Genomic DNA, 26,087 nt, shown 5'->3' with positions numbered 1-26,087 from the left:
ACTTACTTTCTTCAACTGAATTTCTTTCACAAAACTTACACAATTTTACTTAGATGGATCAACACACCTAGAAGATTCCTTGATTAGTTGATACGATCATTTTGATTGGGGAATTTTTCACTTCATCTCATTTTTTTCATTTCATTTTGATTATGTGTGCAACTTTCATATATAAACCATGTATCCGGTTTTTAACCACTCATACGCCTAGACCAGTGCTCAATAAGACCCGGAACAAATAATCCGGTTATTGAATTGTTTTATTGCCTATAATGTTAGACCTTCAAACGTAACTTAGAAACAGCATATTATGTTTATATTTTGTGTTTATTACTTGATAGGTCCCATGGAAATCGTATATGAATAATTTCACGCCCTGAAGAAGGTGTTACCCCAGGAAAGGGGGTGTCACACCGAAACGCGCGTCGGCGCCTCGAACTGAATTGTTCGCCACACAGATCCATTAAGACCTTACAATCTCAGAAGAATAATCCTTTGTTTTTTCACTCTTCTTTCCCCATTTGGATATCCTTGATTGTAAAATCTCTACCTTCAATTTACTAATTTGTGTGTTTCACGCCTAATAAGACTCGCCTACTATGTTGGGCCTCTAAATTGATCATTTTTTCAGATTTTAGGATGTATGTGTTATATGTTGTTATGGTGTGAATGGATTTAAGTATGAATGAGAATGCTTGAATAATTTATATCTTAGATTTTCCATGGGCATTATTGTTTTGGAGGACCATTATGTCCCTTGTTTGTTGAATTGTCTTTGCAACTTATAATTTGTACATTTAAAAAGCAAGTTTCTTTCAATTAATTTGAAAATAAAAAAAAGGATAAATATCACATTTTGACTTGTAGCGCAATTTATGCATGGTCTAGATAGAGTGGTTTTTGCTTTAAAAATTGACTTAGATGCATTAGTTAAAAAAGTTGTAGGTACAGCAGACTGTTTCGTGTTTACGGTACAAATTAATGTCAGACAAGAACTCAAGAATATGTTAAATGAAATAGAGGACTGAGGCATAATTGAGGAGACTGGGTCATCTGAATGGGTGTCTGTTATAGTTTTGACATGCCAGGTGGATCAAAACCTTAGACTGTTTGCGGATTTGAGAGCCCTAAATGCTAATGTTGTAGTAGGTTGCCAACCTTACCTAATATTAATGAAGTTGTTTGTATGTTTGATGGTGCTAAAATATTTTCTACAATGGATTTGAGATCTGCCTATCACCAGATTAAACTTTAAGAAGACTCAAAACATCTGACTGCATTCCTTACAAATCAAGGACCATATCAATTCAAAAAGATGTCTTTTGGATTAGCCTCTGCATCTTCAGTGTTTCAGAGGGCTATGTTCCATATTTTCAATATTGTGGACAACTTAGCAAAGTGTTTCCAAGATTATATTTTCAAAGGATGAACACGAACATTTGGAACATATTATCAAAGTTTGTACAAGTCTAGAAAAAACATGGCGCAGGAGCCTGTGTAATGAACCCTTTAAAAAGCACACACTTCACACCTCAGCTGGTAACTCCTTTCCGATACCACTCAAAATGAATAAATCTGTCTCATCAGTGATTGTATTAATTAAAGCGGATAACGGCTCTCAAGTTCCCTTTACGTTTGCAGATTGACCCATTGTGCACATTTATGTGTCTTTCAGGTATGCAGGCATACTGACAAGAAGGCTTGTTTAGCTGTATGCCCGGCTTCGGTTTCACAGCACAGGAGACTCCCTGCCTTACATTGCAGCTGAAGCATTTTAGCTCTCGGAATTAACCTTCCCAGGACGGTTATCTTTTCACAGAAAGTAGGGGAACTGTTTTCCTTAAATAAAAATGTGTTGGGCACATTGTGCCTCTCCGATCCCACCTACTTTGAACACTGCAACAGAGTGGTTGCAGCAATGAAGTTTTGGGACAAAAAAAACTTGAGTGAAGTGACAAGTCAACAGAGTGTCGAATGTAATAAGGACGGCTGTGATTCGGTGGCTTATAGGTTGAAGAACAGGGATTGGAACAGATATGCTCCCAGTAATATGGAGACTTTGTTTACAACTGTTAGGCTAAACTACTGTGTCTTTATTTTTCTGTTAATTCCTCCTGCATTTTAAAGAGGAAGGTGTGTTGTACTAGGTTTACTTTCAATTCGTTTCTGCGGTTCACGTATTGTTTATGTTTGACTGTTTCTGGCTCGAATGCACAATACTGAGAGTTCATTGCTCTTTTGTCTGCCTGACAGATGCTGTGTTACTCTTATAAAGAGTTTATTCTTTGCATCATGAAGCTCGTCCTGTCTCGAGTTTTCCTTTGCATTCTGGGGCTTGTTGTGCGTCCTATTTTATCATGCGATAGACAAGCCTGCAAGGATAAACTTGTACTGTATGAGCTACTGACGCATAGGACTGGGAACCTTGGCTAATATAGAAAACAACGTCTAAGCAGGACCTAGTGACTGGGCCAAACACCTGCGAGAACCATCCATCCCTCATACACTTCAGATATCACTCAGGGCAGAGCACTCACCGGAGTCTCCTAGTACCAACACCTTCACCCTGTCCAAGGAAGACATTCCGTGCATGCCAACCCTCCCGAAACCGACTCCGGACTGGGAACGTGGCACTGCGCTGCCTTCTGCCGCTTGTCTTCCTGAAGGTTCATAAACACTGGAGACAAAAAGAGCCAATTAGAACGCTAGTTCGTCTTCATTGACAGGCAGGCGTAGGGTGATACTCTAAGGGCCGCCAGACGGCACCAACTCAATGAAGTCTGCGATTGGTTGTAAGAGAGAAGGACCCGCCCTAGAATAGAACGACCATCCAACCCGCAAAGGAGCTGCCACACGCCTCCGGGCCGAAGTTATCCTGTTACGATACGGAAGAATTGCCTGGCGCCCCGGAAGTGATTGCACCAGCACATTGGCCGTTTGTCTGGTTTGTGCCTGGCACAGTAAGGAAGGTCCAACTTGTGTCTGATGGAGCAGACCGGCTGGCAGCGAGGGCGCACCGGGAACCCGTGAGCAGCAGGAGGGGCCGGAGACGAGACAGGTCAGTGATGGGAGCTTGACGCCCTTCTCTCCATGTTGGCCTCAGCATGGGGAGGACAGAGGGCAGCCTCTGACACGCGAGAGCCCGCTTCCCTGGTCCCCAGCCATCCGAGTCCTGCGACCCGCTCTCCCCGGTGAAGGAGACGTTACTTGTTCCAGCCAGGTGTGGGTAGGGAGAAGGGCGAGGGTCTGCGCCAGTAGCTAGACGGTTCCAGATGTGAGTGGAAGGCTTGGGCTGTTGTTAGCCTTGTGGCACGCTGGGCTGTAGAGTGGGGGAGGAGTGCTGACGGTGCAGGATTACCATGCTACAGGCACACTAGGTTCTGTCTTAGTTTGATGAGGTGTTAATTGAAACTTTAAGAGTGCAGATCTCTGTCTGGCGGGGGGAGGTTTTGGGTGATGAGACTGCAGCTTTATTCACAAGGTGCGGTCTCTGAGATTGCATGGCATCCTTTGAGAAGCAGGCTCGTCTTTGGGCCCTGTGGTATGGTGTGGGAGGAGTGCTGCCACTTTAAAGCACCCCGTGGCACACCGAGTGAGTCGAAGAGACGTATCCCACCAGGAGCTTGGTCATCCAGGTACTTCGACAGAAGGAGTTTAGCTGCTAACAGAGGGCGGTCCGTCTGACAGAGCGACTTTTCAGTTTATTCATGAGGTTTTCAAATGCCATATGTCATGGGAACTTAGACCAGGAATGTCAGCCTTATTGTTTTTTCCTCTGATACAGATCAGGGTATCTAAAATATGCCCACTACCAATAGAGTAATCACACAGTTACACGCACATACATACATCATACGCTAGGGCCCATTTCACTAACACACGCTCAAATACTCTACCAGCAATAAACCTGTGGAAAGAAAACACTAAACACCCTGCATCAATATCAGGTCGATCAGATCTGGTTTTGTGACTGTCCTAATCAATAACATAATCTACACAACATATACAATAATAATCAGAAATATAAACCCAATAATTGACAAGAAAGAAAATTCAACACCATGTTTAAAATTATATTGTTTTATCTAAAATTAGTCAAAGTAAATCAATCAGAATAAATCATTTCTCATAGTTACCTATTCTAACTAAGTGTCAGAACGGGTCAGGACAAGTCTCTCGGTAAAGTCTTTCAAGACGAAGTCCTCAGCATCAATCCTCAGCAACGCAGCTTCACGCAGCAAAGGTAAAATGGCAAGTGGCAAAGCCCTCCCTAGGCTAACAATTTTTATAGTAAAAATTACAATGGAAACACATTAAGTTTGCAAAATACACTGAATCACTGAGCAGAGCGAGAAGGAAAGGATGCAACATTGCAACATTTGTGAACCTCCGCTCAGGAAAAATACACATAGCGAAGACTACGGAACAGGAACCATGAAAATAAAACATGTATCACATTTAATCCGGCTTCTCCTCGGCCATCGAGCCACAGTTCAGAGTTTCCCTCTAAAGCTCCTTTGTTTTTCAAGATTGCCAAGGACACTTTCACTTCTCTTGGAGAACTCCCAAAAACTGCTGCTGTCCTCATGGAAAGTTTCATTCAAGGACCATGGTCAGTCAACTTCAAGACCATTTCCAGCAGGGGTCTCCCTCGTCACGTCTTTCACATATTCACTCGAGGCCAGGCTCACAAAATCTGTCATCATGGACTAGGCCTCCATAGGCCACAATAGACCATCTCAATTAAAAGAAATAAGAACAACGTTACTACAACATAATGATTAAACAGTGTTAACCCCACTAATACCCTTATGTGTATGCATTTATCTAGCTTTTGCGACATAAAAAAGCATTAATTCAGACAGCGTTTTGTGCTCAAAATAAACAGCACACAGCAACGTTTAAACATGAAAACTTACACGTTATTTTAGACAACAGAAACAACGCACGTATGCTAACCCTCGTGTAACTTTTCCTTATGTTAAGACAAACAGATTGATTAATAAAAAAAAAACACTTGCACAAGACAAATAATTAATTGTTATTTATTAATAATTAATAAAACGCATAGACATACTAGAGCTTCAAAAGCCCCTGAATTTTCTAAATGAAAACTCTGCTCCAGCACCTCCCTACATAATTTTATCTGCAACATGGCAATGCCGTGGCCTCTGGTTTTAGAACAGATTGCAGCACTATAGCTAGTGCCTTGTATATCCAAAATTCATGCCTGTTGCTTCGACTGGGTTTTTCAGCTGCGTTAGTAACATAAATCGTGATCTGCAGTTATGTACTATAAATAAGCGTATGGATTTGGAAGACACGAGCAGGCTTTCTCATGGTCGGTTCATGGGAAAAGTCAAAACCTAAGTCATCATGGCACACGTATGAGGGTGTGTTTATGCCAGCACTAATGGAAATGGGACCTGGGATAGGCAGCCAACATTTAAAATTGCAACACAACTACTGAAATACATTTCAATAAAGATCTTAGATTTGTGAACTTGTATTAACCCTGAAAAAGTTCTGTTGAAAGGGAATGAAACATGGCTGGCTTCTCAATTCCAGAGTTTAAACAGATTAATAAAAAAGTGAAATGAAAAAGTGAGAGAAAAAAAACAACATTTCCTGTCTCCTTTATGTGAAAAAAAGGGAACATACGTTTTTATAACTCATGCATTCTGAAGTGCGGACCAACAATGGATGACATCAATAATATAGTCAAAATGGCTAATCACTGACTCCTTCTCATCCATGGGTTAAACCCCTTAATTCATAAACATGATCTCAAAGAGGTGGTTCAATCTTTAGTACTTGCTAGGCTTTATCCTCACAGGAATCCTAAAAAGACACTTCTGGGCACTTAATGTGGCCTTCGTGCAGCTGTGTGTCTTGTTTTGGGAGTAAGTGATTCAGCCACATCAGTGCAGTGTTTACTTCCCTGAGCTGGCTTCCTATTGAAGATCGATGCATCGTCAAACTAACCTGTGTGGATCACACATTTGTATTTGATTACTTTGCAATACCTTGCCTAAAAAAACTGAAAATCAAGACATTGGTTGGGATGGTAGGAGGGCAGCTCACGCATTACATAGCGCTGAATGACTTATGTTGGAAAGTCCAGTCTTTAAGAAGGAACACACACTGACCAAACCTTTTCTGGGTGTGCAACCAATGACAGCTTATCTTCCCAGGAGGAGGCAAAGGTCATTTGTAAGCTTTCACCACTAACCGACGGACAGAACGCTTTGCTTCAGAGACATGATCTTGCCAGGCTGGTCAGCAGTCTTGTGCCAGAATTTTGCCCCTGCAGCTTGTGAGTCATTTGCTTTGAAATGCCCCCAAAGACTCTTCCTATAGCACAAAAGAACGTAGCTTTTACTAACACTCATCTCGGGCACTCTCAGATAAGAATATCATTTGTCTTAGTTTACAGAACTGAAAGTAGATGGTTCTGGTGACTGGTTGCATCAGTGGGTGTTGATCTGTGATAATGCCTAGATTCTTTACTTCATCAACCAAACAACTCATTTGATCTAGAAGGAACGTTATCAAATTGTTACCTGCACTGGTGGTTAGGAATCTTTTACTACTGGTTATAATATTGCTGTTTGCTCTGCTTTGGTATCAAAATCCCTGGTAATCCTCGATAAAACAAGCTTCATCGTGTGCCTTGCGAACACAACAAATCACAATATTCCCGTGGTCACACCTAGTCTATTCAGACACATTCACCTCATTCACATATCTAATGCCTCTAACCTCATCCACTTACCACTCACTGAACACACCCGAAGATTCAATAGTACATCGAAAACATCTTAGACCCACCCATTCCAGTAGAATCCTGCAATGGTCATCCTTCAAAGTCTCTAGCTCTTGTAGATATCGCTGATATACTCAACTCACTTAAAGCCATGTCTTCTAAAAATTATGGTTTACACTCTTCCTTCATCAAAACTGTCTCTCGGGCACTCTCTCACCCTACTTACCATTGTTAATGCCTCCATCACTCAAGGCATCTTCCCAGAAGCTTTCAAGACAGGCCTGATCCTCCCATTCCTAAAGAAACCTACTTCAGACCCTGATGACATCGCCATGTACTAGCCTTCACTCATCTACCATTCATCTGCACTGTCATTGAAAAAGCAGTCTGTAGTCAACTCCAAGATCATATTAACTCCTATCTTCTCTTGCAGTGTTACTATTCTGCCTTCAGATCACAATGCTGCCAGAGACTGCTATCTTATACATCTTAGGCGATGCCCTCCTAACCACTAGCTCAGTGACATGAACCATGACAGCTTCAAACCCCAACTTTCACTGAATGCCAAGTCTGCTGGATTCACCGTGAGCAATAACCTCACCCTCAAGGAGCACATTACCAAAAACAAATACCGCTTGGTACCCTCTGTCTCTTCTAAAGGAAACAAAACCATATTTTTTCCAGAAAGTGTCTTCGGAACTGCTGCTTATGACCTCACATCTGGATAATGGTAACTGCTCCATGGCCTCCCAGTCTTCACACTGGCACCCCAAAAGGGCACTGTGAAAGATATCTGCGAAGAGGGAAAAGCAGGAGCCAGCCACCAGAATTTCAATCTTGTTATTGTTTAAGGCTTGTCATCTTGTCTAATCCAGGCATGGATGGTCTAGAAGCAATTGCGAGCATGGTTGCCAGAGTCATTCTGTGTTATTAGTGGGAAATTAGTTGAGCAAATATTTTGTACTTTACATGTCACAAACTCATGAAGGTCAAACAACATCAGCCAAACAGTTCGGCTTGACGAATACTTTCCTTACATAACTCTTGCACACTCAATCAAGCCTATCTAGAGCCATCCACAAAACTCTGGCCTACTAGGCTGCCAAGCTTTTTAAGGTCATCGTGTTTTGAAGTTCATCCCAAAGGGCACTCATTCCGATCTAATAATAATTCATTCCCAGGCAAATCATCTTCCCCGATCCACGCAAAACAAAGCAGATTCTCTCAATCACTGAAAAACCAATCCTCAACCCTTAAACAGAGAAATGGGATCCTGCTACACTGCTTTATTCAGTTGTCAGGATGCTCTGTTTCATCCACTATACAAGCAGTTGGATCCAATTATTCAGTTGTGAGATATTGTTCTAGGTGGCTTTTTCTTGGAAATGTGCCTCCTACATAAAAGGATTGAAGTGAAAAATGTTTGTTTAGAATCAAATGTGCCTTTTGTGTAATGAAAACCATTTTCTAGAATAGGAAACTTTGGATGTCATGTGCATTGGAAACCCACGTTTATTTTTTTCTTACAGTTGAAGCGGGTACACCATTTTGACCGTGAAGTCCACTGGCTCTTTTATCCAATCATGTTGTACACATGCTAATTGTCCCCATTTAGAGGCAGATCTGTTACTATTTTTTTACTCTCAAATTTTGAAATTATTTTACCTTTTAACCCCCCACCTCCTTTTACTCTTAAGGTCCTTCTTCAAATGCATAAATGCAAGTTTCCCTCATGGTATAAAAAAATCCATCTTGGGTGTTTTCAAGTGTTGGAATGTATTCCATAGGAGTTACCAAGTCCAGCTCTGCAGTGCTGGCCAAATCAGTTCTCGGCATCCAGTGCTAACCCAGCGAAAGCAGTCTGTTGTCATTACATTTGCTAGTCTGCTCAGTCTAGACCAATGGTTCCCAACTTGTAACTCTGTTGCTCATGAGACCCTATATTGTTGCTAGCCTGATGATCTAAGCCTCTATTGTTTATTGTCACTGTTGCACTAGCTAAGCATTTCCTTTCTTTTGAAGCTGAGTTTAAGAAGGTAATGCAGATTTGTTCTCTTCAGGGCCGCTTTTTCACTGACGACATTACAACACACCCCTGTGAGCTCCACTGGCTCCCAATACACAAACACGCTCATTTCAAACTCCTCACTACACAACGTTGGTCCCACCTTCCCGAACAGTCCCTTCTTCTTCCACCCAAAGACCTCAGCTCACAGGGCCCCTCATCGCACACATCCCATTCATAGAGAGACCCAGAACAGGAGGACAGGTGTTCTCTTGCAAAAAATGGTGCCTCACTTGTGATGGGAGGCCCAAGTACCCGCGGCAGGCAAGGGCCCAAAACGTAGTGAGGCGACATCAACATTGCCTATCCCAAATGTCCCATCACTACGTTTTGGGCCCTTGCCTGCCGCGGGTACTTGGGCCTCCCACACAAGTGAGGCACCATTTTTACCAGGAGACCTGGGGGAACGCTGGGTGGTGGTAAATTTGTGTGAGCCCGGTGATGCCACTACTTTCCCACCCCAAAATGTGTGAAAAAAGTGTTTTTTTTCAGCAAAAATTGAGGTTTGCAGGGGATTCTGGGTAAGGAAACGTTGGGGGATCCACGCAAGCCATACCTCCCTGGAAGCCGCTGGGTGTCTAGTTTTCAGAAATGCGTGGGTTTGGTAGGATTCCCTAGATGGCCGCCGAGCACCGGGCCAAAAACCAAAGTGACCCCCCTTGCAAAACCAGGTGGTTTTGCCATAGGCCATTTTGATGTCGCCTCACTACGTTTTGGGCCCTTGCCTGCCGCGGGTACTTGGGCCTCCCACACAAGTGAGGCACCATTTTTACCGGGAGACCTGGGGGAACGCTGGGTGGTGGTAAATTTATGTGAGCCCGGTGATGCCACTACTTTCCCACCCCAAAATGTGTGAAAAAAGGGATTTTTTCAGCAAAAATTGAGGTTTGCAGGGGATTCTGGGAAAGAAAACGTTGGGGGATCTACGCAAGCCATACTTCCTTGGAAGCCGCCGGGTGTCTAGTTTTCAGAAATGTGTGGGTTTGGTAGGTTTCCCTAGATGGCCGCCGAGCACCGGGCCAAAAACCAAAGTGACCCCACTTGCAAAACCAGATCATCTATTGTTCCTACAGCGTGAGAATTTTGGAATAATATTGCAAAGAAAATGTGGCAGACATTTTGAGGTTTGCAGGACATTGGGGATAATTTTTTTTTTTGAATTCACAAGAGAGACATCACCATGAACTCCCATGGGTTTTCGACAATATCTACAGTTGGTGGGTTATTCTTGCATGGAAAGTGTACCTTGGCAGAGAAACTAAAGACAAATATTCCTGCACAACCATCTATTCCTCAAACACACACACATACTGGTTGGATTTGGCACGAGGGCGAGTCATGGTTCAGTGTATTAAATTTTATTAACAAGAGATTTCACAAAAATGAAATGCACTGTCAATAATTAAATTCACAAAAAAACCAAACCAATGACTCACAGCTCGTGAGCTGTAAAGCCACGTCAAGGCACCAACCACTTTACAGGCCATTCACACACCTTTCATACATGATACAAACAAGACCATTCGCACCACCAGGCACAAAAGCAACACATTACAAAATTCACCAAAAAGGGACAAGGTACACCCTGCTTCAGAAAGACAAATATTACTGCACAGCCATCTAATCCGCAAGCACACACACATACTGGTTGGATTTGGCACGAGGGTGAGTGATGGTTCAGTAGATACAATTGTATTAGCAAGTGATTTCACAGAAATGAAATGCACTGGTAATAATTGAAAGGGCGAGAAACTGAACCATTGACTCACAGCTCGTGAGCTGTAAAGCCACGACAAGGCACCAACCTCTTTACAGGCCATTCATACACCTTTCATACGTGTGAGACATACAAAACCATTCACACCGCCAGCCGCGTGCCCATCACATAACAAAACTCACACCAGCACACAGCGCTATTCAAGGGCCTATCACTTTCACACGCCCACAATCCAGACACAGCAACTACACAGGCTGATGGATTGCGTGGAGTGGCACTCAGCTAGTAGTGTGTGTAGTGACCAGCAGAAAGTCACTACTCACACACAGCCAGCAGAGCACCAGTTCACACACACCGCTAGCCAAACACCAGTCCACGCACACCGCTAGCCAAGCGCCAGTCCACGGACACCACCAGCCACGCTCCAGTACACGCACACCACCAGCCAAGCTCCAGTCCACGGACACCACCAGCCAAGCACCAGTCCACACACACCACCAGTCCACGCAGACCGCCAGCCAAGTACCAGTCCACGCACACTGCCTGCCAAGCACCATTCCACGCACACTGCCAGCCAAGCTCCAGTCCACGCACACCACCAGCCACGCACCAGTCCACGCACAACGCCAGTCCATGCACATCGCCAGCCAAGCACCATTCCACGCACACCACCAACCAAGTGCCAGTCCACACACACCAACAGCCAAGCGCAAGCCTACACACACCGCCATCACATTAAGGATTTTTTTAGAAAAAAATAAAAACACAAACAAATTGCAAATAGATACAAATCTTCTAACAGAAAATCAGCAACTAAATACATTGCACTAACACCAACCTTGAAACAGAATCAAATTATCCAAAGAATACAGACCAGGCAGTTCACTTTACCACTCAAGAATCCTCCCTAAAATTATTTCGTGTGTGGTGCGCTCTAAAACAAGCAGAGAGACACAGTGCAGGATGAGAAGGACAGTCGGGGCAGTACATACGACTCTCCTTCCGCAAACCTTTTCGCCAACAGACTCTACATCTCCTACTGGGAAAATCTTTTGCGGGTGTGGGAGGAATGTGATCTGGAAAGTGGCGTTCTTTCAATCTAGCAACATCCTCCACCAGTCCAACTCTAGGAACACTTGCCTGTTCCACTACAACAAGGCTGCCTATTACAGACTCCTGAAACTTAGCAAAAGTCATCTTTGACTCAGCGCAAGAATCCTGGAACACAACAAAAGCATTAAACATTGCCAAGTGGAAAAGATGGATAGCCAACTTCTTCTACCAAATGTAAGCCTTACGAAGAGCAGTGTAAGGTTCCAACCTCTGATCTACTCTGTCAACACCACCCATGTGTCTATTATAGTCTAAAATGCACACAGGTTTGCGCGCTTCAGCGACCTGACCTCAAACAGTCACAGGTGCAGTGCTTTCATCATGGATGGTAGTCAGCATGTAGACATCTCTCCTGTCTGTAAACTTCACAGCAAGAAGCTCCTGGCAACGCAACGCACTGCACTGTCCCCGCACAAGCTTTTGACAAGCAAGTTCTTTCGGGAAACATTTACGGTTAGAGCGGATTGTGCCACAAGCAAGAGTGTCCACTTTGGCCAATTCCCTGAACTTCCCTGAACAACCGCACACCAGTGTAGAAGTTATCTACATATATATGGTGGCCTTTGTTAAAAAATCCTCTTCCAAGTTCCCAAACAATTTTCTCAGTCACTCCAAAAGTGGACGGACAACCAGGGAGGTTAAACCTAGATTCCTTACCGGTGTACACCCTGAAATTAGAGACATATCCAGTCCTACTGTCACACAGCATATACAGCTTTATTCCATAGCGTGCCCTCTTACTAGGAATGTATTGCCTAAAAACCAAGCGGCCCTTGAACAACACCAAAGACTCATCCACTGCAATTTCTTTCCCAGGGGCATAAATCTCAGAAAATCGATCAACAAAGTGATCAAGGACAGGCCTAATCTTAAAAAGACGGTCACAGTCAGGTTGATCTCGTGGCAACGCTAAACCATTATCAACAAAATGCATCATCCGAAGCAGAAGCAAATACCTGTCACGACTCATGACTGCCGGAAAAATAGACGTTGCCATCAAGGGACTGCTAGACCAATATGAAGACATTGATGGCTTCCTTAGCAAGCCCATCAAAAAAGTTAAACCCAAGAACTTCTTCATCTCTTCAACATTTGTGGGAGTCCACCGGGTAGCTCTAGAGTGTGGCTTAAGACTGGCACAGTTGTCCCTCAAAAACTGTTCGGCATACAAATTAGTCTGCTCAACAATCTCTGCAAAAAACACATCGTCCATAAACAACTGAAAAAAATTTACCGGCAAAAATTTTTCAGTATTCACTCTAGACCCTGGAACACCAGTAAACTCTGGCAATGCCGGCTGCACCATGCCAGGGGCAACCCAGAGGTCATCACTTTCAAAGGGAAGCCTTGCAGCCCCAGCCTGCAGCACAGAAGCCTCTTGCCGCACTACACCAACGGGAAGCCTTGCAGCCCCAGGCTGCAGCCCAGATGCCTCTTGCCGCACTATCGGCACATCAGTCTCCTCCGCTAACACAGGCACTTCATCCGCACTAAGAGTATCTTCATCATCCGATGACTCCATACGGAGAGACAACTCACTGCCAGAATCGTCCCCTGCCTCCTCTCCCTCAGATGCAGAGTCAGTCTCTGAACCAATATCAGAGGAAGACTCAAACAGCAAACCAACAACCTGCTGAGCAGTAATCCTGCGGCTAGCCATTATACTTACTAAGATAGAAGACTGCACAAACATGTCAACAACAACCAACAATGTGCAAACCAAGTAAGTAAAGAAATGTGTACCTTTATCACAAAGATCAATGTACTCAAAAACTATACAATTCAATTACAAGAGACAGCTGCACTCACCAGAAACCAACTCTGCAGTGACACAGCAAAAACCAACGATATCCAACTAGAAAGAAGAAAAAAAAACAAATTACTCACAAGACAACAAAATACACATCGAGCACCAATGCAAAAAGTTTTTGACACTCAAAAACCAAACATACTGCTATTATTACACCATTTGCAAAAAAAAACAGGGAGAGAAATCAAACACATTTACATTGTACAAAAAAAAGTCTCTTACCAAACTAATCAAACTGCAGAACAAAACGGCAAACTGAAAAGAGCAAAAGCCTTCACCTAGAACAAAAAAGTAAAAAAAAAAACATTACAATTGCAATTCACAAAAAATATAACAATAAACATTATAACATGCTATGTCACTACCCAAATGGTCAATCGGGTTGTGTGCCAGGTGGGGCTACTCAGTCCCGGGGCGGGTGAGCCAAATACATATTATAAAAAATTGCACCCTGGAAGTGAGGGGTCTAGTGGGCTTTTCTGCCCCCCCTGGGAGCAGAAACGGCAAAAAAATTAAACCGATCTGCCCCCAGAGGCGGCAGAAAAGTCTTAAAAAAAAATTGGGGGCCCAGGAAGCGACCCTTGCCCAAGGGGTCGCTTCCTACAATAACAAACAGATCCCTGGTGTCTAGTGGGCTTTTCTGCCCCCCCTGGGAGCGGAAACGGCAAAAAAATTAAACCGATCTGCCCCCACAGGGGGCAGAAAAGTCTTCAAAAAAATTAGGGGGCCCAGGAAGCGACCCTTGCCCAAGGGGTCACTTCCTACAATGACAAACAGATCCCTGGTGTCTAGTGGGCTTTTCTGCCCCCCCTGGGAGCAGAAACGGCGAAAAAATAACACCGATCTGCCCCCAGAGGGGGCAGAAAAGTCTTCAAAAAAATTATGGGCCCAAGGAAGCGACCCTTGCCCAAGGGGTCGCTTCCTACAATAATATTTATATCCCTGGTGTCCAGTGGGCTTTTCTGCCCCCCCTGGGAGCAGAAACGGCGAAAAAATAAACCGATCTGCCCCCAGAGGGGGCAGAAAAGACTTCCAATTATTATGGGGGCAAAGGAAGCGACCCTTGCCCAAGGGGTCGCTCCCCAAATACGGAAACACACATCCCTGGTGTCTAGTGGGCATCCCTGCTCCACGAACGCGACGCTGTGCGCGATCCTGGAGCAGGAATGCCCTGTATTGAGACATCAGGGGAGAGGAAATACTCTTTCCTCTCCCCCGATGCCTCAATACTTTGAAAATTCCCCCCCCCCCGCGGCCCCACCGGAGCACAAAACTCACCGTCTCCTCCCTGGGACGCCTGGAAACAAATGGCTTCCAGGCATCCCAGCGCTTCCTGATGACGCCGGCGCGCGCTGTGTGCGCTGACGTCATAGGGAAGCGTGGGGGGGCTCGGGGGTGGCAGCGGAAGATCTTCCGCTGCCACCCCCCTCTGTGGGGGCACGATCGATGCCCCAGGGGGGCAGCGCCAGCGCTTCCCCCGGGGGCTGTGCTCATGACGGAGCGGTTCCGTCATGAGCACAGCCCAACCGATGCTCATGACGGAACCATTCTGTCATGAGCATGGAAGGGGTTAAATAAAGTGCATGAAGTGTGCATACTAGGAGCTTTATGGAAAACAGCAAAGTGTGCATGGAGAATTATAGAAAACTGCAAAAGGGGGCTAGATATGTAATTATTCTTTGCGAAAGTGGGCTAAATGGGGAATTATGGAATTTACATAGACAATGAAATGATAAATTAAGGAAGAATGCAGAGAGATAGCTGGGCGTTTTGAATAAAGTCAAAGTTTTCTAGCTGGCTGTTTACAGAAAACGGCAAAGTCCTAGCTAGAGAAACAGGGACACTTACTATGCACATTACTTAAGACATAATGAAAAATGTCAACATTTTCACTGAGATTGTGGGAAATTCCGTGTTTTCTCCTAGGATATGTTTTTTCTTTTTGACTTTGTAATTGAGACCTCTTCGGCAACCACAGCTGTTTTTATGATGGTGTGCCTTCTACTGTGGGTATTGCTGCATGTTGGCGTCTGAGGCCGGCACTGAGAAATAAAAACATGTTGAAGTAGCCAGGGAAAGTGTAGTTCACCCTGTCAATTGAATGTAGTTATGTTTCAAAACTGTCACAGACTCTATTTTATTCCATCATCCAAAGTTAACTTCAAGCATCTTTCAAAGTTCCATTCTTGTAGTGGTGATGCCTCATAGTGAATTTCGCTATATGGTTGTAGTGAATTTTTAATGTCTACATATTTTGGAAATTGTGGAAACTTGCATATGTAATGGAAACTTTTCAAAGTGGTTTAGGGGCATTATGGAACATTGCAAATAGCAAAAACAAATAAATGTAATATAAAAACGTTATTTTCCTGATGTGCTCCAATATGCACCATCTTTTTTGAAATCTCTCAATAAATCATTGGAGAAAATACCAAACCCGTGTAAAGTTGTCCTTTATTCTCTACCATATTGTGACCGATATTACTAGACTAACATAATGAAAATGCATACTTATCCTTTATATTTGCCAGGTGTTCCTTAGGAAGAACTGGCGAACACCGCCTTATAAAAGGTTCTTTAAATTCTACTAAGATTTGATCAACGATGGAAGCAGAATATGCTTTAAATATTTCATTTGCCACTAAATTTCACTGTGAAGGTTATACCTATGCCTCTACCCTAATTTTCCTCAACTTGCATAGTTTGTCACCAATTTTCAAATGTCTACTGGGAAGACAACTTCCTTAAAATATCTTTTACATTCTTCCAATTTCTCCCCCCCCCCAAACTGCAGGTAGAGAAACTCTATCATGTCACATATATAAAAACAAATTAATATAAATGTCTAGCAATCATATTTGAATCCAATGCCATCAGTAATTAAAATTACGGTGGGGATTCATCAGTGGTCAAAAGTCCTTTTTTAAAAAAGTACCAATAGCAACTCTGACTTTTGCAAGCTCTGTGTCAAGATACAATGATAAATCCTTCCAATTTTGGCCAGTTCCCTATTTCATTGCCTTGTAAAATTTACAAGTTGCCATTATTTTTAAAAGAAGTCATTGAGAAGAGCTCACACTCAGTGTACTTTACTGATTACATTTGATCAGATTTTGGTCATGTTGCTGGCTTCTATTGGGCTCTGAAATGCACAATTTGCCTCTACTGCAAATGACTCTACAATTTCTGTTAGTTAATGATAAGTTATTTTTATTAACTTAGTGTATTCTGTTCATTAGAGGACCAGTTTATGTATCAGTCGTTTTCCCAAACCATCTATGTCTATGTGTTTTGTTATTTTTTGGGGGTTTGCTCATAATTTCAATTGACAGGCAAATAGATCATTACATAGAAAAAGTTGTAGACCCCCTGGTCTAGATCTGCTGCTGACCTGTAACGCCCTGAACGTCTCAGGATCGTTTAACAGACACGACAATGAGGACGCAACCACTTGTGAAGGGTTAGTTCTTTTAATGAAGGCAAATAAAATACAAAGAACAAACAAAAGTTATAGTCACTGGAATCCTCCAGGCTAAGTACGTTACCAGCCCACAGCACGGATGGTCCTAACCGTCCTCTGCATATACGCCGATCCCGGCGTATGCCAACAGAGGGCAGAAATGAAATGGCCGACAATGCCAATCGGTAGGCTGTGAGGGGCACGAAGAGTGTTGGGGAGAATCGAGGAGTCAGGGAAACACCCAGCCGGGGTCTCTACCTGAAGGGAGCAGCCGCTCAACCTCTTCCTCCGACTGCACCGGGACGCGGAGTCACCTCCTGGTGATGCATCACCGATACCCCAATCACAAGCAAGAAGACTGAACCGAGAGCAGCCGCTCGATCGATCCTGTGGACTTCCGAGTCTGTAACGCGGCAAACACCTCCTGGTGTGCGTTACAGCTGGCAGTCCCTGTGTCTCTGGTCGGGCTGGGAGTTACGACTCCAACCAGCAAAAGCGCCACTGCGCTTGGACTCAGCCGAGTCAAAAAGCGAAGCTCAATGGTTGACCGGTAGAGCTTCCGGGTCCTTCACAGGTGACGATGGGGCAAGACACGGCCCAGGGAGTAACGACTCGACCTACCTCCGTTCTTGCCTTACTGGAGCACCACTCCGGAACACTGCTCTTCACGAAGCAGGTACGTCGGTGTAAACACAATATCCGACAGCTTTGTACCTCCCGGTTCCGCCCTTTATAGGGCGTGTTTTCCTTGAGTTATGTAACAGCTCTCCTGTTTACATAAGGGCGTGTTTCCCTTGAGTTATGTAACAGCTCTCCTGTTTACATAAGGGCGTGTTTCCCTTGAGTTATGTAACAGCTCTCCTGTTTACATAAGGGCGTGTTTCCCTTGTATGACAGGAATTCTTGACAGTACATCCTCCCTCTCAGCGGCTCCCCACGGGTCCAGCGCTGGCAGGAAAACGCCGATGGAACAAGGAGACCAAGCGCGGAGCATGAACCCCTTCAGCCGGTTCCCATGAATGCTCCTCCGGGCCATAGCCTTTCCACGCAACCAGGTACCACAGCTTCCCCCTGCGCCATTTGGACGCCCGTATGCCCGACACTTCATACTCCACCTCCGACTCCACGCATACCGGCCTAGGTGTCCCAGACGGCTTGGAGGGTGCTGGTTTGAGCAATGATACATGAAAGACAGGGTGTATCCGCCATGACTGGGGCAAGCACACCTTCACGTTCACGGGACCCATACACTTGGTAATTCGATAGGGGCCCATGTACTTGGGATGGAACACACTGTTCTTTCGAAACCTCATGTTTCTTGTGGATATCCAGACGTAGTCTCCAGTGCGGTACAGTGGCCCGGGCCTTCTCTTCCTATCTGCCGCAGCCTTGTATCTTCTCTTGGCCTCTATTAGGACAGCCCTTGAGCGCATCAACGTGTCTTTTATGTGTGCCACCCTGTCCGCTGTGGCGGGAATCCTGTCCTCTCTGAACGGATGTAGAAATGGCAAGAACCTGGGATGTTGGCCATAGTTGCTATAGAACTGAGATGACTGTGTGGAGCTGTGAGTGGCGTTGTTATAGGCTATCTCTGCAACCCATAGCAAGTCGACCCATTCTTCCCTGCCCTGGTCCACAAAACATCGCAGATACTGTTTGAGCGTTTGGTTCAGGCGCTCGGTTTGGCCGTCCGTTTGAGGGTGGTAGCTGGTGGACAGGGCGGTCTTAACATGCAGCGCAGTGCACCAAGTCTTCCAGAATTGCGCAGTAAACTGCGACCCCCGGTCCGACACGATCACCCCAGGTAATCCATGCAGTCGTACCACGTTCTTTAGGAGTAGTGACGCCAATTCCCCGGCCGTAGGGACTCTCTTGCAGGGGATGAAGTGCCCCATTTTCGTCAAGTAATCCACCACCACCAGTATTGCCGTCATCCCCTGGTCTACCGGTAGGCCCACCACGAAGTCCAGTGATATGCTATCCCATGGTCTATCCGGGGTCGGAAGTGGATGTAAGAGCCCTTGGGTTCGGCCATGGTCGGCCTTCATGGTAGCACACGTAGGACACTCCTGTCCCCACCTCCTGACATCCACTCTCATGGTTGGCCACCAGAAATGCCGTCCCATGCTAGCCACCGTTTTTTCAAAGCCCAAATGACCTGAGCATGGAGAGTCATGGCACCAGATGAATGCTTGTTTCCTTAGCCTAGGCGTGGGTATCAATAGGCACCTGCCCTTCAGGGGTATCCCGTCCTTCAGCTGCCATTCTCTGTGACTGAGGAGCCACCTCCGCCATGCGAATGACCTGATCCCTCTCTTTATTCCCCTCAGGAAAGTATCCGGTTGGATAACCCCCAATACCATCCTCGGGGAAATGATGGAACGCTCGGTTGCAGGCAATGGTTCCTTAACTGCAGATTGACGGGACAGGGCGTCCGCCTTCCGGTTTTCCGTCCCCGGCCGATATGTGATGCGGAAGTTGAACCCCGCAAAGAAGATCATCCACCGCAGCTGCCTGGGAGAAAGGTGTCTAGTGGCCGTCATGAACTGTAGGTTCCGATGGTCCGTGTACACCGATACCACATGTCTTGCCCCCATCAACCAATGCCTCCATTCGGTGAAGGCGTCCTTGATTGCGAGAAGCTCCTTCTCCGCAATATGGTAGTTGCGTTCGGCGTCGTTGAGTTTGCGGGACATGTACGCAACGGGATGAAGCACCCCTGTGTCGTGGTTGCGTTGGGACAAGATAGCCCCCAGCGCCACATCCGACGCGTCCGCTTCCACCACGTAGGGGAGATCCGGATCGGGGTGAGCCAACACCGGCGCCTTACCAAAGGCGCTTTTCAGGGCCTCAAAGGCTTTGTTCGCTTCAGGGGACCAGACAAACTCCTTGGACTTCCTCAGTAGCTGTGTGATTGGGGCCACCACTCCTGAAAATCCATCTATAAACCGCCTGTAAAAGTTGGCGAAGCCAATGAAACTTTGGACGTCCTTCACGCTTTGGGGCACCGGCCATTCTTTCACCGCCTTGATCTTTCGTTCTGCCATCTCCTGTCCCTCTGGACTCAGCATCACTCCGAGGAATTCCACGGATGTGACGTGGAAGTCACACTTGCTGAGTTTACAAAACAGCATGTTTTCCCTCAGCTTTTGGAGCACAGCTTTGACGTGGTGTACGTGCTCCTCCACACTGGACGAATAGATGAGGATGTCGTCGATATATACGACCACGTAGATATCCAACTCCTCTCTGAATACCTCATTCAAAAAGTACTGAAAGGCTGCCGGGGCGTTGCACAGACCGAACGGCATGACGAGGTACTCAAAAAGGCCGAACCTGGTCTTAAAGGCGGTCTTCCACTCGTCTCCGTCCCTCATGCGCACCAGATGGTATGCCCCTTTCAAATCCAACTTGGTGTAGATACGAGCTTTCTTGACCTGTTCCAGAAGTACACTGATGAGAGGCAAGGGGTACCGATTTTTTATGGTTATCGCATTCAATGCCCTAAAGTCCACACAGGCTCTCAGCTCCCCATTAGCCTTCGGGATGAAGAAGAGTGGCGAGGCGGCCGGAGACTTGGACGGGCGGATGAATCCTAGCTTGAGGAGTTTATCCAGGTACCCCCGGAGATGCACGTTTTCAGGCTCCGTCAGGGCATACAGCCTGCCGCTGGGAACGCTGGCCCCTGGCACCAGGTCGATCTGGCAGTCAAACTGTCTATGTGGTGGTAGCACTTCCGCCTTCACCTCATCAAATACATCCTCAAAACTGTGATAAGCCTGGGGGAGAGCCACATCTTTTTCTGCCGCTGTAGCCACCGTCTGACTCCCGCTCTCATCTGCGTCAAGGGATTCCGTTCTTATTCCACAATGCAGGATGCAATACGGTGACGTCATTTCGATGCGATGTGTTGGCCAATCCACAAAGGGGTTGTGTTTCTGTAGCCACGGCAATCCCAATATGACGCCATATTGGGGCGCTCGGATGATGTTAAAATCGATTTGTTCCAAATGGTTCCTCCCATATCTCATCGGAAGGACCCCCGTGTGCTGTCCGATGATCCCCGTCACCAATCGCCTTCCGTCTACCGCATAGACGTCTTCGGGTACTGCTTTGGGAAGAAGCACTAGCCCTAGCCTGCATGCCTCGTTGTGGTCCATAAACATGCCAGTGGCCCCTGAATCCACCATGGCCACAACGGGTATCCACTGGTCATGCACTCCCACGTGCACCGTGATAAACAGGTGTCGTTGTCCCTTAGTGACCGAGTTGGAAAGTGAAGGGATGGATGAGTGACTCCGAGATGCCCCTTCTCTGGTCTTGGAGTCCTCTAGTTTTCCGCCGGTATGTCCACCACGGCTGTTACCGACCGGTTGGCCCGATAACGTGACGTCTTCGGTTTGGCAGGGCATTCACGTACGTAGTGGCCTTTTTTGCCACAATATAGGCACAATCCTTGTTTACGGCGTGACTCTTTCTCCGTGGCTGTGAGGCTCGCTCGTATTGCGCTGATGTCCATGGGTTCTCCCTTGGATGCGGTGGAAGTTTCAGGACTTCCCACCGTCACATAGGATGGAAGGGATTTTCCTTTTCTCCCATGATCCCCCTTTCTTTCACTTAGCCTATGTTCCAGCCGTAATACCAGGTTGATAAGGCCCTCACATGTCTTGGGTTGAGGGTCAATATGAGCCACGGCGTCCTTGAGCTCATCGCACAGCCCTTGATGGAAGAGCGCCGTCTGTTTAGCAACAGGCCACTTGGTTTCCGCAACCAGCCTTCGGAACGCGTTGAGATACTGCACCAGGTCGTTGGATCCCTGTCTCAACTCAAGCATTTCACGGTACGCCGTGTACGAGTCAGCCCTTCTGTCGAATACCTTCAGGAATTCCTCGCGAAAAGCACCCCAATCACATAAGAGGGGGTCGTCCCTGCTCACCAGAGGTACGGCCCATTGTGCCGCGTTTCCAGCCAAATAGGATATAAGGAAAGCCACACGAGCCTGACTCGTGGGGAACGCCTTTGGTTTGCACGATAAATGTAGCGCCACTTGTGTGAGGAATACCTGCACTGTGTTAGGATCCCCACTGTACCTCTCTGGTGTTGCCAAGGGGATGGCTACCGGCATTTCCACTACTACCGCAGGGGTCTGGTTCGTGAGGGAGGTACTGGGCGTGAGCGGGTCCATTTGGATAGCATCCAGTCTGGCTTTTACATCGGCTGTTTCTTGCCTAGAGGCAGCCACTTCAACTTGCATGGCCGCTAAAGCAGCCAGCACATCATCAAGTGTTGCCATGTCTGTTATCAACCGGGAGACAGTTAGTGTTATTAGGGTCGGATATTTTGTAACGCCCTGAACGTCTCAGGATCGTTTAACAGACACGACAATGAGGACGCAACCACTTGTGAAGGGTTAGTTCTTTTAATGAAGGCAAATAAAATACAAAGAACAAACAAAAGTTATAGTCACTGGAATCCTCCAGGCTAAGTACGTTACCAGCCCACAGCACGGATGGTCCTAACCGTCCTCTGCATATACGCCGATCCCGGCGTATGCCAACAGAGGGCAGAAATGAAATGGCCGACAATGCCAATCGGTAGGCTGTGAGGGGCACGAAGAGTGTTGGGGAGAATCGAGGAGTCAGGGAAACACCCAGCCGGGGTCTCTACCTGAAGGGAGCAGCCGCTCAACCTCTTCCTCCGACTGCACCGGGACGCGGAGTCACCTCCTGGTGATGCATCACCGATACCCCAATCACAAGCAAGAAGACTGAACCGAGAGCAGCCGCTCGATCGATCCTGTGGACTTCCGAGTCTGTAACGCGGCAAACACCTCCTGGTGTGCGTTACAGCTGGCAGTCCCTGTGTCTCTGGTCGGGCTGGGAGTTACGACTCCAACCAGCAAAAGCGCCACTGCGCTTGGACTCAGCCGAGTCAAAAAGCGAAGCTCAATGGTTGACCGGTAGAGCTTCCGGGTCCTTCACAGGTGACGATGGGGCAAGACACGGCCCAGGGAGTAACGACTCGACCTACCTCCGTTCTTGCCTTACTGGAGCACCACTCCGGAACACTGCTCTTCACGAAGCAGGTACGTCGGTGTAAACACAATATCCGACAGCCTTGTACCTCCCGGTTCCTCCCTTTATAGGGCGTGTTTTCCTTGAGTTATGTAACAGCTCTCCTGTTTACATAAGGGCGTGTTTCCCTTGAGTTATGTAACAGCTCTCCTGTTTACATAAGGGCGTGTTTCCCTTGAGTTATGTAACAGCTCTCCTGTTTACATAAGGGCGTGTTTCCCTTGAGTTATGTAACAGCTCTCCTGTTTACATAAGGGCGTGTTTCCCTTGTATGACAGGAATTCTTGACATGACCACTCTGTTCTTTAATTTTCATATTCCATTCCTGCTAATTTTGCACTCTGTTTTCATGTTTGGTCAATTATTCAATATGTTTTGCTTAGTCTTTTATATTTGACTTTTCACTCCTGTTGCCTCACTTATTATGATAATCACCACCGTCTTACCACATTTGCCCCTCCTTCAAATCTCCCTAGTATTGGGTTCAATCTTTCCTGAAGTTCACCTTTAAAAGTGGAAGACTTCATGTTCTCTTATTGACCTTGCTATGATTCCTCCTTCGGTCAAGTATTATACAAAGATACCCAACGTAAGTATTTTTCCCACCCTCAGATCGCCATCACTCCATTGGAGAAGTAACATAAGCTTCACAATCACCAGTCATGCACTGCCACTATTTTTAACTCTTCATAAATAACTGATCTTATGTTTTTGAACAGATTAAAAGTCTTTTAAAATTATAATATTTTATTCTTGTACATTTGGAATGACCATAGATAATAAGCCTGTTTATAGTTAACCATGTTGTCCAACATGCTGTCCAAACTCACATTGTAAGGTTGCTTCCACAATCAATGAAGCTTATTTGATATTTCAATATCCTTATTCATCTTGTGTTGGTGATCTCAAGTTTTCAAACCATTAATCCACAATCACTATGCTCAAGTATTTGTGTGAGGATCCTTAAGTTCCAGCCATTCTTTTTTTTATTAGGTCTCGCCTGGCGTAAGACTGCGCAGACATGCGCAGTCTCTCTGGTGGGATTTAATGATTTAGAGGAGATTTCTCTAGTGGGCTTTAAGCCCCGCCCCTCTTTTTCATTGGCTGGCGTCACCGTTTATACTAAACGGTGGCCAGCCATTGGAAAAGAGCGTCTAGTGACGTACACTTTTCTCTTTTAGAGCCGTCCCAGTTGGACTGGCTCGCTTGCTTTACGTTTGTAGTAAAGCCTTTTCTTATCTTTATGGGGCCATGTGTTTCAAACACATGGCCCCATAAAGACAAGAGATCACCGCCGGGAGCTTCATCTGCTGTAAGCTCCTACGTCACCGCAAGCCGCGCTGGGATTGGCCCAGCGTCGCAGGTTGCCTAGCAGGCAGCAGAGGGGGGTGGGGGGCTCGTCTCTTGTTTCCGGGGATTTACAGGGCTGCCCGAATTTGAAAAACATTAACCCTCTTGCCCGGGCAGTTGAAGGACAGTGGGCCCAACGCTTCCCCAGGCACTTTCTTAAAGAGGTGTATTTGTTCCCTCACACCTTTGAGGCTGGGGGATGTTACTATCACACTCATCTCTGGCTTTCCTGGCATGGCATAACTACCACTGTCCCCCCGTGATTTTCAGGGCAGTACTTCACGGAGGGAAAACAAGGACAGTGGGGTGTTTATGAGGAAGTCCTCTCCTCCAGATGAGCAGTGTCCCCAAAGCTGTGATGGGGCAGTTACCACTGCCCCGCATCTGGGAAGTGCCAGGCCCTGTTCGGCGAGAAAAGCCCGTGCACCCCAGAGGGTTTGAGGCACAGTGCTCCTCCCCCTCCGACTTAGCTGCAGCCCTCTTGCTTCCCTCGGAGAACGGCGGCACTGAGGCCAGAGAGGGCGGGATTGGTCCTTTCCCTCCCTGGCTCTGCGTGGAGGGGGTGGCGGTGGCCTGTCCGTGCAGCTGAGCCTGTCACGCAGCCATTCACACTGTCACTGCTGGATGGTCACATGCGCCCCGCCCCAAACCACACGGCTCCCGACCCGGGCGCCCTCGGACGCAGAGCCCTCTGCAGACTTGGGGCTTTCCTCATACACACAGCCCTGCACAGGCACACTTGGCTTCCATCATACACAGATTCCTGAGAGCAAGCACGGACCCGGCGTCCCTCGCACACAGAGCACTCCACAGACATGCAGACAGCTAGCTACCTCACACCCAGTGCCCTGCGCGGATGCGCACATACCTCTGGTCCCACACACATGCCGAGCTCAGCCCCCTCTCTCCACGCTCCCTGCCTGCCCTGAATATGGATTATATTGGCTGTCTTCTGAGGGAGAGTGTGCCGGAATGAGTGGGTAAGGCGCTGCATGTGTAATGGAGGGTCCCGCGAGCTGTGGGGGCGCGTTGGGTCTCACTGAGAGCGCTGCGCCTTATTTCTCAAGGGCTGGTGTAACCCGCAGCTCAGGATGTTACCGCGTCGCTTTTGAATGATGTTTTTGGCTTGAAGTTACTTTGTGGTTGGACGCGTAGGCAGAGGAGGCATTGGCATTCATTCATTGTAATCACACTTTGTGTGTGCTGTAGGGAGACATGCGTTGCAGAAACACTGATGCTGCTTCTACCTTCAATTGCACGAGGGCACCAAACTTTAATGCAGCGGCGAAACACTGGGCCCCTACAGCCCCTGCGGCGAGGGCTTCAGGGGGGCTCCTATTCTGCCTAAAGACTTTGAGCACCACTGTGATACGGGTGTCTCCGGGGCCCCTCACTACGTTCTGTGTGGGAGCGGGCGGCGGGGGAGGGGATATCATTTTATTTTAGGCTACTGCCCCATTGGTAATAATGACATAGCGCACAATACTCCCGTGAACGGTGCCTAGGCGCTTTATAAAACATAGATACAACTTCTATTGTTCAGTAGATCTAATCCTTGCGTTAATAACTTCATATGGCTTAAGACTGTGTCAGGCCCGCCGGGACTTGTCCAAAACCTGGAAGTTGCCATAGAACTCTGCAGTAAGTGCATGAACTCACTAAGCTGGGTGTGGTTGTGTGTGTGGTTGTGTCACGGGGCAGCGAAGGGGACAGAAGGAGAAAGGCACAGAAT

The 26,087-nt window shown here is 46.7% G+C and overlaps 2 protein-coding genes across 2 annotated transcripts in view; one reads left to right on the top strand and one right to left on the bottom strand.

Moving 5' to 3' along the window:
• RABL3 (RAB, member of RAS oncogene family like 3) overlaps nt 1–2,778 on the bottom strand; it is an 89,831-nt gene extending 87,053 nt beyond the window's left edge. The window contains exon 1 of the mRNA XM_085621043.1: nt 2,538–2,778. Coding sequence (XP_085477169.1) covers nt 2,538–2,592 — 55 coding nt within the window. The 5' untranslated portion in view covers nt 2,593–2,778. The remainder of the gene's footprint in view (nt 1–2,537) is intronic.
• A 120-nt stretch (nt 2,779–2,898) lies between these two features.
• The window catches only part of GTF2E1 (general transcription factor IIE subunit 1), a 265,820-nt gene continuing 242,631 nt past the window's right edge, over nt 2,899–26,087 (top strand). Inside the window, exon 1 of the mRNA XM_085621041.1 lies at nt 2,899–3,058. The gene's annotated coding sequence lies outside the window, so the exon portion shown is untranslated. The remainder of the gene's footprint in view (nt 3,059–26,087) is intronic.

The sequence above is a fragment of the Triturus cristatus genome, chromosome 8 (genome assembly GCF_964204655.1).
Source record: "Triturus cristatus chromosome 8, aTriCri1.1, whole genome shotgun sequence".
In the NCBI taxonomy this organism is placed as follows: Eukaryota; Metazoa; Chordata; class Amphibia; order Caudata; family Salamandridae; genus Triturus; species Triturus cristatus.
The sequence above is the reverse complement of the archived record's forward strand: the minus strand, read 5'-3'. Positions and strand labels throughout refer to the sequence as shown.